The sequence below is a fragment of the Culex quinquefasciatus genome, chromosome 2 (assembly GCF_015732765.1).
Source record: "Culex quinquefasciatus strain JHB chromosome 2, VPISU_Cqui_1.0_pri_paternal, whole genome shotgun sequence".
NCBI lineage: Eukaryota > Metazoa > Arthropoda > Insecta > Diptera > Culicidae > Culex > Culex quinquefasciatus.
The window spans coordinates 25,641,404-25,655,424 of NC_051862.1; the positions used below are offsets into that span (position 1 = coordinate 25,641,404).

The 14,021-nt window shown below is 38.0% G+C and overlaps 1 protein-coding gene across 2 annotated transcripts; it reads left to right on the top strand.

Annotated features, from left to right (window-relative positions):
- Window positions 1-549: 549 nt before the first annotated feature.
- LOC119767503 lies at window positions 550-7,233 on the top strand. 2 transcript variants are annotated; one of them, XR_005277550.1, is made up of 3 exons: window positions 550-1,324; window positions 6,100-6,394; window positions 6,484-7,233. XR_005277550.1 is itself a non-coding variant. In XM_038256242.1 (3 exons), the coding sequence occupies exons 1-3, from the start codon at window positions 814-816 to the stop codon at window positions 6,708-6,710; spliced, it is 930 nt and encodes a 309-aa protein (XP_038112170.1). In that variant the 5' UTR covers window positions 551-813; the 3' UTR covers window positions 6,711-7,233. The 2 variants fall into 2 exon arrangements, 1 of the variants encoding a protein (XP_038112170.1); XM_038256242.1 differs by having other exon boundaries at window positions 551-1,324; window positions 6,100-6,291.
- Window positions 7,234-14,021: the final 6,788 nt, after the last annotated feature.

The window sequence follows — 14,021 nt, forward strand, 5'->3', positions numbered from 1 at the left end:
ACATGGCGCCTCGCCCGAACTAGACTCGACGCTGAGTACCTTTACCTCTCTTTCACTCTCGCTTTCTCTATCTTGCTCCCTCCTGCCCCTCTCTATCTTTCTATTTCTCTTTCTTTCTCTCTCTGGCTAAGCACGTTCAAAGCTTGCTCATTGCTTTGAACACGCTCTGTGTTACTAAAGCAAAAGGTTACTGCACCGCAGCAGCAAGAACAGCTGCTCGCACGTGGAACCTGACCTTCTCCGTTGGAGAACTTTTTGCTGTGAGTGAACAAAAATTAATTTGATATGACATAACGACAAATTGTTTATGGGCCAAAGACGGGATTCGAACTCATGACGTTTAACATACCACGCTCGGATTTTGAGCCCAACAACAACGACCATCACAGCAAGCCGGTGTCGTGTATTGCACACTCACACGCTTCGTCTCTCTATCTCTCTCTCTCTCTGTTCCACTTCACGTTCGCTCTAGCCGCCGCGCGTTACACGACATTACAACACAGACACAGCAGGCCGTGTTTGGTTTGCTGGTTCACACGGCGACCGTTTCGATTCTTTGCTGCTGCTGCTCAGCGCTCAGTCAGTCAGTAGTTCGCGGCAGTTTGTGGCGGTTGTGTGTGCGCGGCGTGGTTTTCATTACATCCCCCCCGGCTTGTACATTATTGCTCATCTTGACATTTAATTGATCTATTTTTAATATCGGCCGAATTCAGCGCGGTGCTCGCGGGCGTGCACGCTACTAGAGAACACTTCCTATTAATCATCAGCTTGAACGGATTAGTGCGGACCGAACTTGAAGTCGAAGCCGAGGACATGGTCTTTTCCAGCTACGGCAACTCGTCGTCGTTCTATTTACCGCTAGACAGCGACCAGTCCGTACCGTTTTACAAAAACGAGAACTCGCTGTTCTCCCCGCAGCCGCCTTCTTCGGTGGTCTGCCGACGTAACCAAGACAACGCCACCTCGACCATGTCCCCCAACGAGCAACCCTTTGGCAACAACAGCCACGGCACGGTCGTCGTCGACGCAGTATGCCACGACTTTCAACCGGTGGCCCATCTCAGCTCCAACGGTTACTACGGTTACGTGCCGCCGACGCCGCCGCCCAAGATGATGTCAGCCGTCGCTGTCAACGCGGGAACTGTCAGCGCCGTCCAATTGGATTGCCAACCGGAGGACGCCGCGATGGATTGCGGTGAAATGGAAAATTTCCATCAACTGCAGCACCAGCAGCATCAACGAAAGCGCAAAGAGTACGGCGAGGAAGCTACGACGGCGACCAAACGACGAAAGACATGGCTGGAGGAGGAGCAGCAAGCTGCAGGTAAGCCGCCGCCGCCGCGTTTTGCATGGTATAGAGTCGATTTAAAAAGAGCTCTACACAGCGGAATCGATTACACTCGAAACAGCGGCTTGGAAGCACCAAGTCGTGAGGTGGTGGTGTAGGCGAGAGACGCGAAAGCCGTTTAAAAAAATATTGCACAAGCCACATTACCCGTGCAAGTATTGGTGAACTCGGGGGGTGAATGTTTACCAAGCAAAGAACACAGAGAGAGTGGGAGAGTACGAGAAACCGGCAAGAGAGACTCATTCGAGAAAACAATCAAGCCGCGGGAAAAGGCAACGCGTTGAAAAGGAGGTCACCGGTTGACCGGCTGTACCTACAACAAAAACTGCAAGCAAAGAAATATAACGCTGACTGAGGCGAGACGCGCCGCACCAAGTTGTTCATTATACCTCTGCAAAGCAAAGTGGCAAATGGAACGAACGCGAATGGGTTACGATAAAAAGCAATGAGATCATTGCTGGTGCCAGAGAGAAGGGAAATGAAGGAAACGGTTCGAGCAATATTGGAGAAATTACGGCAAGGTTGTGGCTTTGTGCAAAACAAAGGAGATGAGTGAATGCAGTTGCATTTGCTTAGATCTCAAGGACTCGAGTGTGATCGGATCCTGAAGATATGAAGCTGTAAAGTTCCTCAAATGAAACAAAATCAGTCTAATTGGAAGATGAATGATTGATTTCAAACCAAATAGCAATTGGAAGACACTACATTGTGGTACTCTCAGTAGCTTTCGGGAAAGCCAAATTACATTCCAAAAAAAGTAGGAGTGTGGGGTAATTTGGACACCGTAAGGGAATTGCTCTGCCACGGGCTGTATGGATATTTAAAAGGAATGTGGATGACACCAGAGGATAATAGAGACCATATATTATGGAAAAATGTCATTTATTTCGATAAATTTTGATGAAAAACCCATGTTTATCGCAAAAATTATAAAGGTGTCCAAATTACCCCCACATTTTTGTGTGGGGTAATTTGGACATGTCTTGTGGGATAATATGGCCATACCTTGTGGGGTATAATGGACACCTTTTGTGAGGTAATTTGGACACATGTTGAAGAATAAGTTTAACATTTGATTTTTTGAGCATGTTTTATATCCTTCAACCTGGTTTTTTTATTGATTTATATTCTAAAGTGTTTTTTTGCTCAAAATAATTCATCAAAGGTTTAAATAATCATTTTGTGATAGAACTATAATTCAATAGTAGAATAACAAATAGTTCAGTGTAGTATACATAATTTAATCATTCATTCTGTAATGATTTAATCATTGATTCTGGATTAGGCATAAGTTTAGTTTTTAGTGATTAAGGTATTGTTTAGATTTATCTAAATCAATCTTTACATAGAACTAATTAACATGAAACCATTATTTTTTTTAATTTTACATTCCGTAGCCCTTCAAATTTAAATAGTATTGTAAACCAGCATTAAAATTAGAATGTCAAAGAAATTAATTAAAATCAATCAACATTAGAATGTAGTTGAACCCCAAATGTGCAGTAATCAGATTTTCATGCATTCAAATATTGAAATAAATTTATCTAAATAAAGAATAGGGGTTTTGTGACAGTTCTCATTGCTCACAGTCTCCTTTGAGTGTTTTGACATTTTAAATCCCTCTAAATTTATCTAAATCCTTTTAAAAACTCAACCATCCATGAAAGTTACTTTTTTTACTTTCAGGTTGAGAGATCGAAGTCGCGCTGCGGGTCGGACGCAAATTTTTGTGCTCCTGTCATTTTCATGGAGTTTTCATTTTTTAATGTTTGAGACAAAATTTAAATGTCATCAAAATTATTCGAACGGTTTGTGAATGTTTTAAAACTTGTGCACCTGGTGAAGAAGGAAACTGTTTTGTCCGCGCCGGCCATCAACCAAGTGAATTACTAAATTCGCCTTACGGACAGTTTTATACCGGACGGCGCTGGGTGGCGATTGCTATCAAATTTTGGTCTGAAGAAAACTAGTGGAAGTTGGCCAATATGTACTACTAGGTGGAGCTGAGAAATTTGGATTTGTGCTTTCCGCGGCATAGACCAGCAGTTCGAGACCGTGTTGTTCAAACCCGGTGAGGAATTTCCTTTTTGCATCCTTATTGAATTTTCAAGTGTTGCAAGAGCGGCCGTGGCTGACTGGTTACGGTGTTCGCTTTATAAGCGATTAGTTCTGGGTTCGATTCCCATCTGCTCCCAACGAGAAAGTTAAGGAAATATAAATTCTTGAAAATCCTGAACATGAACAAAAAATCAAAATTGCTCAAGGCGAGGTTCGATCCCCCGTTCAGATTCGCGGCGTTATGAGCTATGACTGGAATTAGGAATACTGTTACTGCTAACAATTATATAGTTACGCGCTGGATCTTTGTCCATTTGACGAGGCTCCGGAAGTTCTGAATAACGTTTAGATCAAATTGATGCAACCGTTCTTTAGGGCGGGGCTTGTCGGTTCAGCGGAGGTACCCCGCGCTTGGCTAGCCAGCGTAGAAATGGGTCACCGAAGCTCGGCAGAGCTAACACCTTCCAAATGCCTATGCGAGTTATTTGCATGTATAGAATAAAAAATCTAAAATACATGGAAACAACTCAATTTGTAAGAAGCGGCCGCGTGGTCCCGTTTGATTGGTTGCACACATACACACACACACACACAGGTATTTACTTTCAGGTATTTCCAAATTACCCCAGAAGCCATGTCCAAATTACCTCCATGGAATGTGCACAATATTTACACGTACATATCTCAGGCATCGTCCAAGCAACCCCCTTAAACAAAAATTGTCCACTTTCTTGCAAAAAAAATAAAAAAGTAAAAAAATTGAATTTACGATTTTAACATTTGAATGAAAAAAATGTTTTAAAATGCATTATATACCTGTCCAGTTGTTTGCAATCATTAGTTTCCAAAATAACTAAGTATTGACGAAAATTTTAATTTTTGCGAAAAAGTTTTTGCGGTGCTGTGCATTGGAATTTCATAAAAATCAAAAATATTCTAATCCAGCCCAAACATGCTAAATATGATTATCAATGCAGAAAAATGCAGTTTAGATTGTTTTCTGTTTATTTAACTTCTATTTTCATTAAAATCTTGTAGTTTTTTGAAAAAATATTTTTTGACCCCTGATTTTTCGGACAAACTTTAAAGGGGGGAGGGGGGGACATATACTTTGAAAAATATTTGCAACGGCCTTATGTGCTACAAAAAACAAAAAAACGTTTGGATTTCAATTTGATTTGAAATCAACACAACAATTTAATGAATGTTTCTTTTAGTTCTTAATAAAATATATTTGTTTAAACAATATGAATTATGCATTTAATTTTTTATGAACAACGGCATGTGACAACTCGTTCCAAGGGGACCATAGAGCTTTATGACGTTTCGCGTACGCACACTAGCGCACCATTTGATTTTGCTGCCTGACAAAATTTAACCTCACTTTATTTTCGTGTACGTACACGCAATACATACGCACGTAGTTTACTTTATAGTGGTGGCTTATGCGGCTAAGGCGCAGTTCAACATGCTGAAAGTGTCGGTATCGACATTTTTTATTATTATTATAATTTTTTTTAAAGGGTGATGGGTGATTTTCTTGGAAAATGAACCCACGAGTAAAACAATCTCTGTAATTTCGGGATTTATCCTCTCCGTCCGTGTACAGTGCCATTTTACTACCGAACCATGCTCTTTATCCTCTGGTAGGGGAAATATACCATTTCTAATCAAACACCTATCTTCGTCATATGAAGAGTTTGATGGTCGATTAAAGCTCCAAAAATACTATTTAGGCTATATACTTACCAGCAACAGCACCGCCTCATGTAAGCACGCAAATTTATGCCATTTACTGGCCAAAAAGAACAAATTTAGTGCACTTTTGATCATAATTTCTATTTTGCGAGACCATTTCTCATCATTTTGGTGGCACACACATCCACACGCAAGATGAGAGCTTAACTGCTTAGCGAAAGTCGTCATCAATATCTTTTCACTTGCGCTACCGTTTTCAAAGCGCTCAAGTTATGAAATTGCTTCCAACTACCGGCAACATGTTCTTTTGCACATTAGTTAGTCACTCACTTGAAAAATAAGCCCGAAAAATATAAATAATTAGCAAGCGCCATCAAAAAAACAAACGCACCAAGTCTTTTGACGTTTGACTTTTGACGACCCATTCGAATCGAAGGCTGAAGAAAACTGAGCGAGAAGCGAAGGCAAATAAAGAACAAAGGGTGGCCACCAACACCACCAGCAGCCAGGAGTGAGCCAGCGCTGCCAGGAAATTTTATCTATAAATGCTTAAAATTTCTTCAATTTCGGCAGCACTACGCAGTGCGCTGGAAGAAAAAAGAACTAAGCTGAAAATAGGAAAATGGGCGTGGCCCAATGCACTCGACTGATTAGAATGTATTTGGGAATATTTTTTTTTAAATGCTTGTAAAAGGAATAAGATAACTTCTAATAAAAGTGAATATAAACAGAAATGTTCACAAAAAGTTGCTCTACTCGTTGGTATACTTGGTTTTAGTAAATTTCAAGGAACACTCCAGATTATCCAGCGTCATTCAAACACGACCGCTTATTAGGCTTAAAAGGGTTTATTTCTCCTATTAGACTTAAGGATTAACTATTAACCCACTTAGACTTCTGGAAACGGGCATAATTACCTAGTTAAAAAAAAATAAATGTAAAAATACATTTTTCATAAATTGAATCTCCCTTTAATTTATTTTTTTCTCTTTCAGCTTTCCCACAGTCCTTCGGCTGGAACCAGCTGCCTTACGCTTACCAGCACCAGCAGCAACAAATGGATTGCGCCACCGCGGAAGTCGCCCCCATGACCGTTGGTTCCTGCAATGGTTTCCAGATCTCGCCAACTTCCCCTCCGGTAGCTATGGTCCAACCCACGGTCCAGCACCAACAAATGACCCCGAAAAGTAAATATCTCGACAGCAGTCGTTGCATGATGTCTCACATGATCTAGGACGAAGGACATGACGAAGAAGAAGATGTAGCTAGCCGAATTGAACTCGTGAAAGGGTGACTTAACCTTAGATTTAAGACCTCACAACGTCCGTTGACGACCTTTTCATTTTTCCAACGATTTTTTTCGTTTATTTGCTCTCCAGATCCTCTGTTGGTGGACGGTGCTAGTGGCAAGCGTCCCCTTCTGCTTGGGCGGTGGAACATTGCCATGCCCACGACGCGACCCAACGGCACCGGATGTTCCGCCGTCCGGCAGTTGTCGGAAAAATTGCACCACCAACAGTCCGTCAGCTTCGGTGGCGGCAGTGGCCAAGAGCTCGAAGATTTGTTCGTCAGCTTGCACGGTTCCGGTTTCTTTTTGGCGGGCTAACTTTCCTCACCTCTAACCTAGGTTAAGGCTATCGAAGTACCTTACTAACAAATCCCCCTTAAAAGCGCATTGGTAATTGAGCTTACCTTTGTAAATAGTGTTGGCTTAACCCTTGAATTATTTTATTCGGTTCGATATCGAAACCAACTTCAGTTCAAACATTCGGTACACATAATTTGACCCTCTCCCCATTAGGTTAAGGTTTTTAGTGAGTTAGTAAAACACACACACACACATGTGCAACTAGCAATAACTATTTTTTACTACCGTGCATGTAGTAAAATTCAAACGTCTAGAAAAGGTAAACATAACTTTATATATCTAGTTCGTAGTTTTGACCTTTATACAATCGTCGCATTAACTACACTAACAATGTCGTCGCGCTTTAAATGAGTTTATATGAAAAGAAAAGGAAGAAGAAATCAATCAGCGAGTGCTAACTTTACGACTTAAATGAAGTGACGTGGAATAACAATATCAAATATAGCAAACTATCTGTGAAATAAAACAAATGTAAACATGATTTTTTTTTAAATGTTTCAATACAATATTTTCCTATCATAACTTTCAATTGTTGTCTGCAAAAAACAATCCGACTGTCCCGAAACTTATCCAATTTATTTTTTTGTGAGTGGGAAATCTTGTGATTTTGAGTCCGTCTTACAACAGCGTTGATCGGAAGGCACCGAAAGGCGTCGAGCAAATGTATTTAGGATTTTGGGATTTATCAGTGACCTTAACGAACATTCCGTGAAAAATCAAACCGTGTAGATATTTTGTATCTATTATTTAAGTTTTTCGGCTAGATCGTTCAAAAAGTATTACTTTTCGATAAAAGTACTCAAACTTTTCAGCACTCAAATTAGTGCTACAATGAACTTGTTATGTTGCACTGTTTTTCGATGCTAATTAGTAGACAATTTCATCACTATATAAATTAGTACGCAGCTAGAAAAGTATGAATTTTGCTTTTAAAAGAGGAGGAGGGACATCATTCATTTTTAAGGCCAGAAAAAATCAAAGATTCAAACATTCATAATTAAATAGTTTACAAATTCAAAAAAATCTAAATTTAAATTAAAAAAAAACAAAATTAAATTGTTTTTAATTCCATTATTTTATTTTTTGCTATTTTTGTTAATTTTTCATTATTTCATTTTTAATTATCAAATTTCAAACAAAAACGGTAGATAGATTTCTGAATTCTTTTATTATTTATCTTTTGAAGTTTGTTGAATTTTAATTCTCCTTTTTTCAAGTTTGTTTTTTACCTTCAATTTTTTTCATTTTATGGATTTTTAAAGGTAAGAATCATACATATATTTTTGATTTTCAAATTGTCGATTTTTGCATTTAATAGATTTTTGAACTTTTACATTATTGATTTTTTAAACTTTTTAATTTGCTTGAATGTGTATTTTTTTGCAATTCCTTCGTGAAACTATTTACTTTTCCTGTCATTCTTGAACGACGAAATAGCCTACTTTTCTGTCCCAAAAATAACAGAATCGAATAGCAACACTTTTCAAAATAAATGCTGAAAAGTTCTACTTTTCGGCACTCAAATGGTTGCTGAAAAGTTGAACTTTTCAGCACTTGTTTCGAAAAGTAACACTTTTCAACATTTTTTGATTTAAACGATTTATTGACAAAATACATGAAAATTTGACATAAAATTTCACTCAGTGTGTGTTTTTTGGAATTGCAAAAAATGTTGTATGGAACTCGTTGCAAAACTTGATTTTTTCAGCACTCTTCGTATTTATCCAACTCGGTGAACCTCGTTGGATAAATGTACGACTCGTGCTGAAAAAATCCTCTTTTTGCAACTTGTTGCATAAACTACTAGTTTCATTCAATTTTTAATTTTCAAATTTCAGATATTTCAAATTTTATGGATTTTTAACTTTTTGAATCATTAAACCTTTAATTATTTTGTTTTATTTTTGGATCGGAAAATCAATATGTATAAATTCAAAACATTCAAAAGGAAAAAGAAAACAAAAAAAAATCCAAGTGTATGAAATAGAAAACAGTCCGTACTCAATTATTCGAAGTCCTCACCAAAATTTCCGAATTTAAGAATTTAAAGAATTTTAAAATTTAAAGAATTTGAAGAATTTTAAAAATTAAAAAAAATAAAGAATTCAAAGAATTCACAGAATTCGAAAGAGTTAAAGAATTTTAATAATTTCAAGAATTTAAAGAATATAATTTTTTTAAAGAATTCACAGAATTCAAAGAATTTAAAGAATTTGAAGAATTTCAGGAATTAAAGGAATTTAAAGAATTTGAAGAATTCAAAGATCTTGAAGAATTTAAATAATTTGAAGAATATAAAAATTTAAAAGATTATTAAGAATTTAAAGAGTATAAAAAATTTAAAGAATATTAACAATTTAAAGAATTAAAAGAATTCAAAGAATGTACAGAAATTAAAGAATATAAAAATATTAAAGATTATTAAGAATTTAAAGAATTTGAAGAATTTGAAGAATTCAAAGAAATTCGAAGTCCTCACCAAAATTTCAGAATTTAGGAATTTAAAGAATTTTGAAATTTAAAGAATTAAAAAAAAAATAAATTTTAAAAAAATTAAAGAATTTAATGAATTTACAGAATTCAAAGAATTTTAAGAATTTAAAAAATTTAAAGAATTTAAAGAATTCAAAGAATTTAAAGAATTTGAAGAAATTGAAGAATTTGAAGAATTTAAAGAATTTTAATAATTTCACGAATTTAAAGAATATATTTTTTTTAAGAATTCATAGAATTCTCAGAATTCAAAGAATTTAAAGAATTTAAGGAATTAAAACAATTTAAAGAATTTAAAGAATTTAAAGAATTGAAAGAATTCAAAGAATTTGAAGAATTTAAAGAACTTGAAGAATTTAAATAATTGGAAGAATATAAAAATTTAAAACATTATTAAGAATTTGAATTCGGTAATCGGTAATTCGGTAATTTCGGAATACACCCTTCCGGCAGCAGCTGAAGATTCATGCAGTCCCACGTCGCATGTTCGGGTGTAGACCTACGGAAGACCTTGCCACGAGGATAGGTGAGTAAGACTATACGAGCCACCTACGGCATAATTCCTCGGGCTCCCCAGGTCAACCATAAGCTACCCCAGGTTCTCCGTGCAGGACACATTGGGGGTAGAAAGCGGATAGAATAAGCAAAAGATCAAAGCAGGCCGCGAGGCATACTTTTGAAGTGGTTTGTATCTGCAAAGGAATTTGTAGGTCGATTCTGCGATCAACAGAGAAGCGAGTCAGACGTGCGTCCCTCACAAACCAAAAAGTGCTTAAAAAGTGCAAAAATGCCTCACGGCAAGAAAAAGAGGCGGTCCTCACCAGCAGGATCGGCAGATTTGAAGAAGCTAAAGAATGCCGAAGCGCTACCTGCAAAGCCAGGCAGTTTGAGCAAGGACGCTCAAAATTCGTCTGGAAACCAGTTCGCTACCCTCCCTGTGGACGTGAGCGAGAAGGAAGAATTTGAACGACGGGAAAAGTTGCCACCCATTTTTGTGAAAACATCGTCATCGGATTCGGTGCGAAAGTGGCTGACCGGGTTTATCAAATCTGGTGCTTTACGAGCTTCCATTCGCTTGTGTGCTGATGGACTCAAAATTCTGCTACCTACCAGAAAGGATTACAACTACGTTCGGGATTTCCTGAACAACACAAAGATTGAATACTACAGCCATGACGATCCAGGTAAACGCCCCATGAAACAGGTCCTCCGAGGCCTGTATGACATGGATGTGAGTGTGCTGAAAGAAGAGCTCAAAACTCTTAAGTTGAACGTGATCGAAGTCTTCAAGATGACGAGACACAACAAGGACATCAAGTATCGTGATCAACTGTACCTGGTTCATCTCGAGAAAGGATCGACAACGCCGTCTGAGCTGAAAGCAGTTCGGGCAATTTTCAACATCATCGTGACTTGGGAACGTTATCGTCCAGTGCACCGTGACGTGACACAGTGTTCGAACTGTTTGCAGTTTGGACATGGTGGAAGGAACTGTTTCATCAAGAGTCGTTGTGCAACCTGCGGAGGTGAGCACAAAACACAAGCTTGCAACACAATCAACGAGAACATCGAAGCGAAATGCTTCAATTGCGGCGGCGACCATTCGACCAAGAATAGAAGCTGCCCAAAACGAGCTGAGTTTGTGAAAATTCGGCAGCAAGCGACGACGAGGCACCAACCAAATCGTCGCAAAACACCACCAACTTTCACGGACGTGGATTTTCCTGCTTTGGCGTCACCTGGAGCGGGATCTGTTCGAGTGGTTCCAAATCTGCAGCCATTGCCGTTGAATCAGCGGCAAAGAGTTGCAGAGAATACAACACCTCCTGGTTTCAGTCAGCAACCGAAGGAAAACCAACCAGCATCAACGGATGAAGGCAGTAGTGACCTGTTTTCACCACAAGAACTTATGAACATTTTCATCGAGATGACAACAACACTGCGTGGTTGCAAAACTCGTGCGGAACAAGTAAGAACGCTTGGAGGATTTATCTTAAAATACAGTTCGTAGTTTACTCGTTCTAATGATTTTGAATATTTCTATGAATTTACTTTTTTTAGTTTTAAGTTAGGATTAGTTAATAAATTGATTTTTTTTTCTTTTTACCCAAATGTATTCGATTCAATGCAAAAATGTAAAACAATTTGAAGTAAATAAATGAATGTGATTAGATAATAAGAAAACGAAAAATATAACAAAGATGAAGAGCATGTAGCCATACCACTTAGAATGTAAATGAAATGTAATTATTATAAGAAAGTTCAATAAAGACATATTTAATTTCAAAAAAAAGGAATTTGTATTAACAAAAGTATCAAACATAAAAAGGCGATACTAATTAATACTTCCCTGCGACCTTGGAGGTCTCTCGGTTGGATATCTAGCCGTGGACACCAAGCTTGGTAGCAATCCTCGTCAGTCGGTGTGGTTTTGATCACTGCTGGTGTTTTTTTGCCCCTCTATCGTCTGTCTCAAAGCTCTTTATTGCTCGCTGGTTCGTTCTACGCTCGAGTACTGTTCCACGGTTTGGGCTCCCTTCTACCAGAACGCCATTCAACGCGTGGAGTCGGTGCAGCGAAAGTTCGTCAAATATACCCAACGTCACATCACCTGGCCTGATCCTTTAAATCCTCCGAGCTATGCTGAGCGTTGCAAAATGCTAAACCTTGATCCTCTCTCGGTAAGACGTGATGTTGCAAAGGCAGTGTTTGTAGCTGACCTCCTGCAGTCGTCCATTGATTGTCCCGCTGTTTTGCAACTGATCAATATTAACACCCGCCGGCGTGTACTTCGCAACCACTCTTTTTTGACGGTTCGCCGAGCTCTGACTAATTACGGACATAACGAACCAGTTTCTAGTATGTGTCGTATTTTTAACTTGTGCTCTGACCATTTCGACTTTGACCTGTCCCGCGACAAAATCAAAATCCGTTTCCTTAATTTCCTCAAGTCCCTTCCCTGACAATACACACGTAGATATTAGAACACTGTGATATTTTTGTTAATTTATTGAGTTAGTTTTAAAGTAACCCGTCTTGTATCATTTGAGTTTTATGTACTTGTTGATGCGAAAAGACGAGGTGGGTTTGTGCCTCTTTGAGAGAGTGTCTTGGAATATGCTAGACACATCTCAAGGGGGCTTTTGTCCACCTCCTAATAAAGAAAATAAAGAAAATGTTGTATCCTGCGGCTGCGTAGCAAGTCAGATGCTCGCTCATTCAGTTTGAAACGAAAAGAACAAAAGAGAGCACAAGAAAACATTAGATTCTGACAGTGAGTTTCAACTCAGATGTAAAGTGTAATATAATATTAAATATGAATAATTATAATAATATTTTCACTTCATGATTCTTTATAGACACTTTATTTATTTTGCTTTCACTATCACTTTCACTATTTCTTCGGATCGTCTAATTTTCGTCGTGTTACCGTACTTGGATAATTCCGCATAACTAATCACTGCTGGTTTGTAGTGTCATGTCGAACATGTTACAAGCTAACACAACAGTGACACAGAAACAGAACTTCACAAGCACGGGAATTTCCGCACGATCTCCCAGTGAATTAATACCGAGCTTTAACTATTTTCATACTACTATTAGGGTAGAATAGTCATCAATGAGACACGGGGAACAATGATAAAATGGCTCTCACAAGTCGTAGTTTCAACCAAATTTCTATCTCATCACCGTTTCAGGCTCATATTTGGGGGAAAGGTGTGTCTACTGGATATACGTCTGCCATATTAGTGGCTTTGGTTATGGACGCTACCTTGAAAAGTAATTCATAAATGTTTGATTCTGGGGTGTAAAAGTAAATTATGGACAAAAAAAACTTTTTCGCTCGTAGGCTGCCATTTACACCAAAACTAATATTTCTTAAAATTTCTTTCGACGTTCTTAAGGGATTAAGTTGGGCTACAATGTCCTTTCATTAGATTTGGTCAAAATTTAGAATAAACTCAGAATCCAGGGCTGGCTCATTGTTCCCTACTCATTTCAGCCCATGGGTAACAATGAGACACTTTGATTTTTCTTCAATAAACTTTTCAAAATCGATGGAAATCTTTCAAAACATGAATTAAAAGTGATTTTTGGCATATTTATAGAGTTTAAACTTCATTTAACCAAAAATATAAAGTTATTTGGTATTAAAATATGGATTTTACAAAATTGAAATACTTTTTAGTGTAACTTTTGTTATTAAAAGTTTCATGTTGGCAAAATTGCTCTAAAATGTTCAAGGCAAGTCACCTGCAATGGAACAATACAAAAACATGATGTTTTGCTAGAAAAATGTTGATTTTCGTAAAGTGTCTCATTGTTTCACCTGTCTCATTGTTCCTGCCAAGTGCGTCTACAATGAGACAGTTGAATAACTCTGGCTGTAGATGTCTGATCGATCTCATATTTTTGTCAATGTTAGAACACATTAAAAGAATGATAATGCAACTGAAAGCTCATTAAAACATGCTGATGAAAAAAATAGAAAAATAGTTGAAAGTTGAAAACCAAAAGTGTCTCATTGATGACTACCCTACCCTACCTAAAATGTCCAAAGCAGCTCAGTAAAACTCACTGGGAGCGTTCCACAATTTAGCCCCATCCGGGGGGAGCTTATCCCTTTGTACCCTCGTGTTTGTTTTCTTTGATCAGTAGTCTAGGTAGTCCAACAATGTTCAGCACAAGTTTGAATCGAAAGCAATTGCTTCAACAGCTGAACGGATCAAACTATTGCTTCCCTTGCTGAACTAACTATTCTCCTGTTACTAAGGA

Excerpts from the sequence above, each read along its gene's own strand:
- LOC119767503 (XM_038256242.1), top strand. The coding sequence starts at position 814 with ATGGTCTTTTCCAGCTACGGCAACTCGTCGTCGTTCTATTTACCGCTA. Across the intron at positions 1,325-6,099 it reads GGAGGAGCAGCAAGCTGCAG|CTTTCCCACAGTCCTTCGGC; the intron begins GTAAGCCGCCGC and ends TTTCTCTTTCAG. Across the intron at positions 6,292-6,483 it reads CCAACAAATGACCCCGAAAA|ATCCTCTGTTGGTGGACGGT; the intron begins GTAAATATCTCG and ends TTTGCTCTCCAG.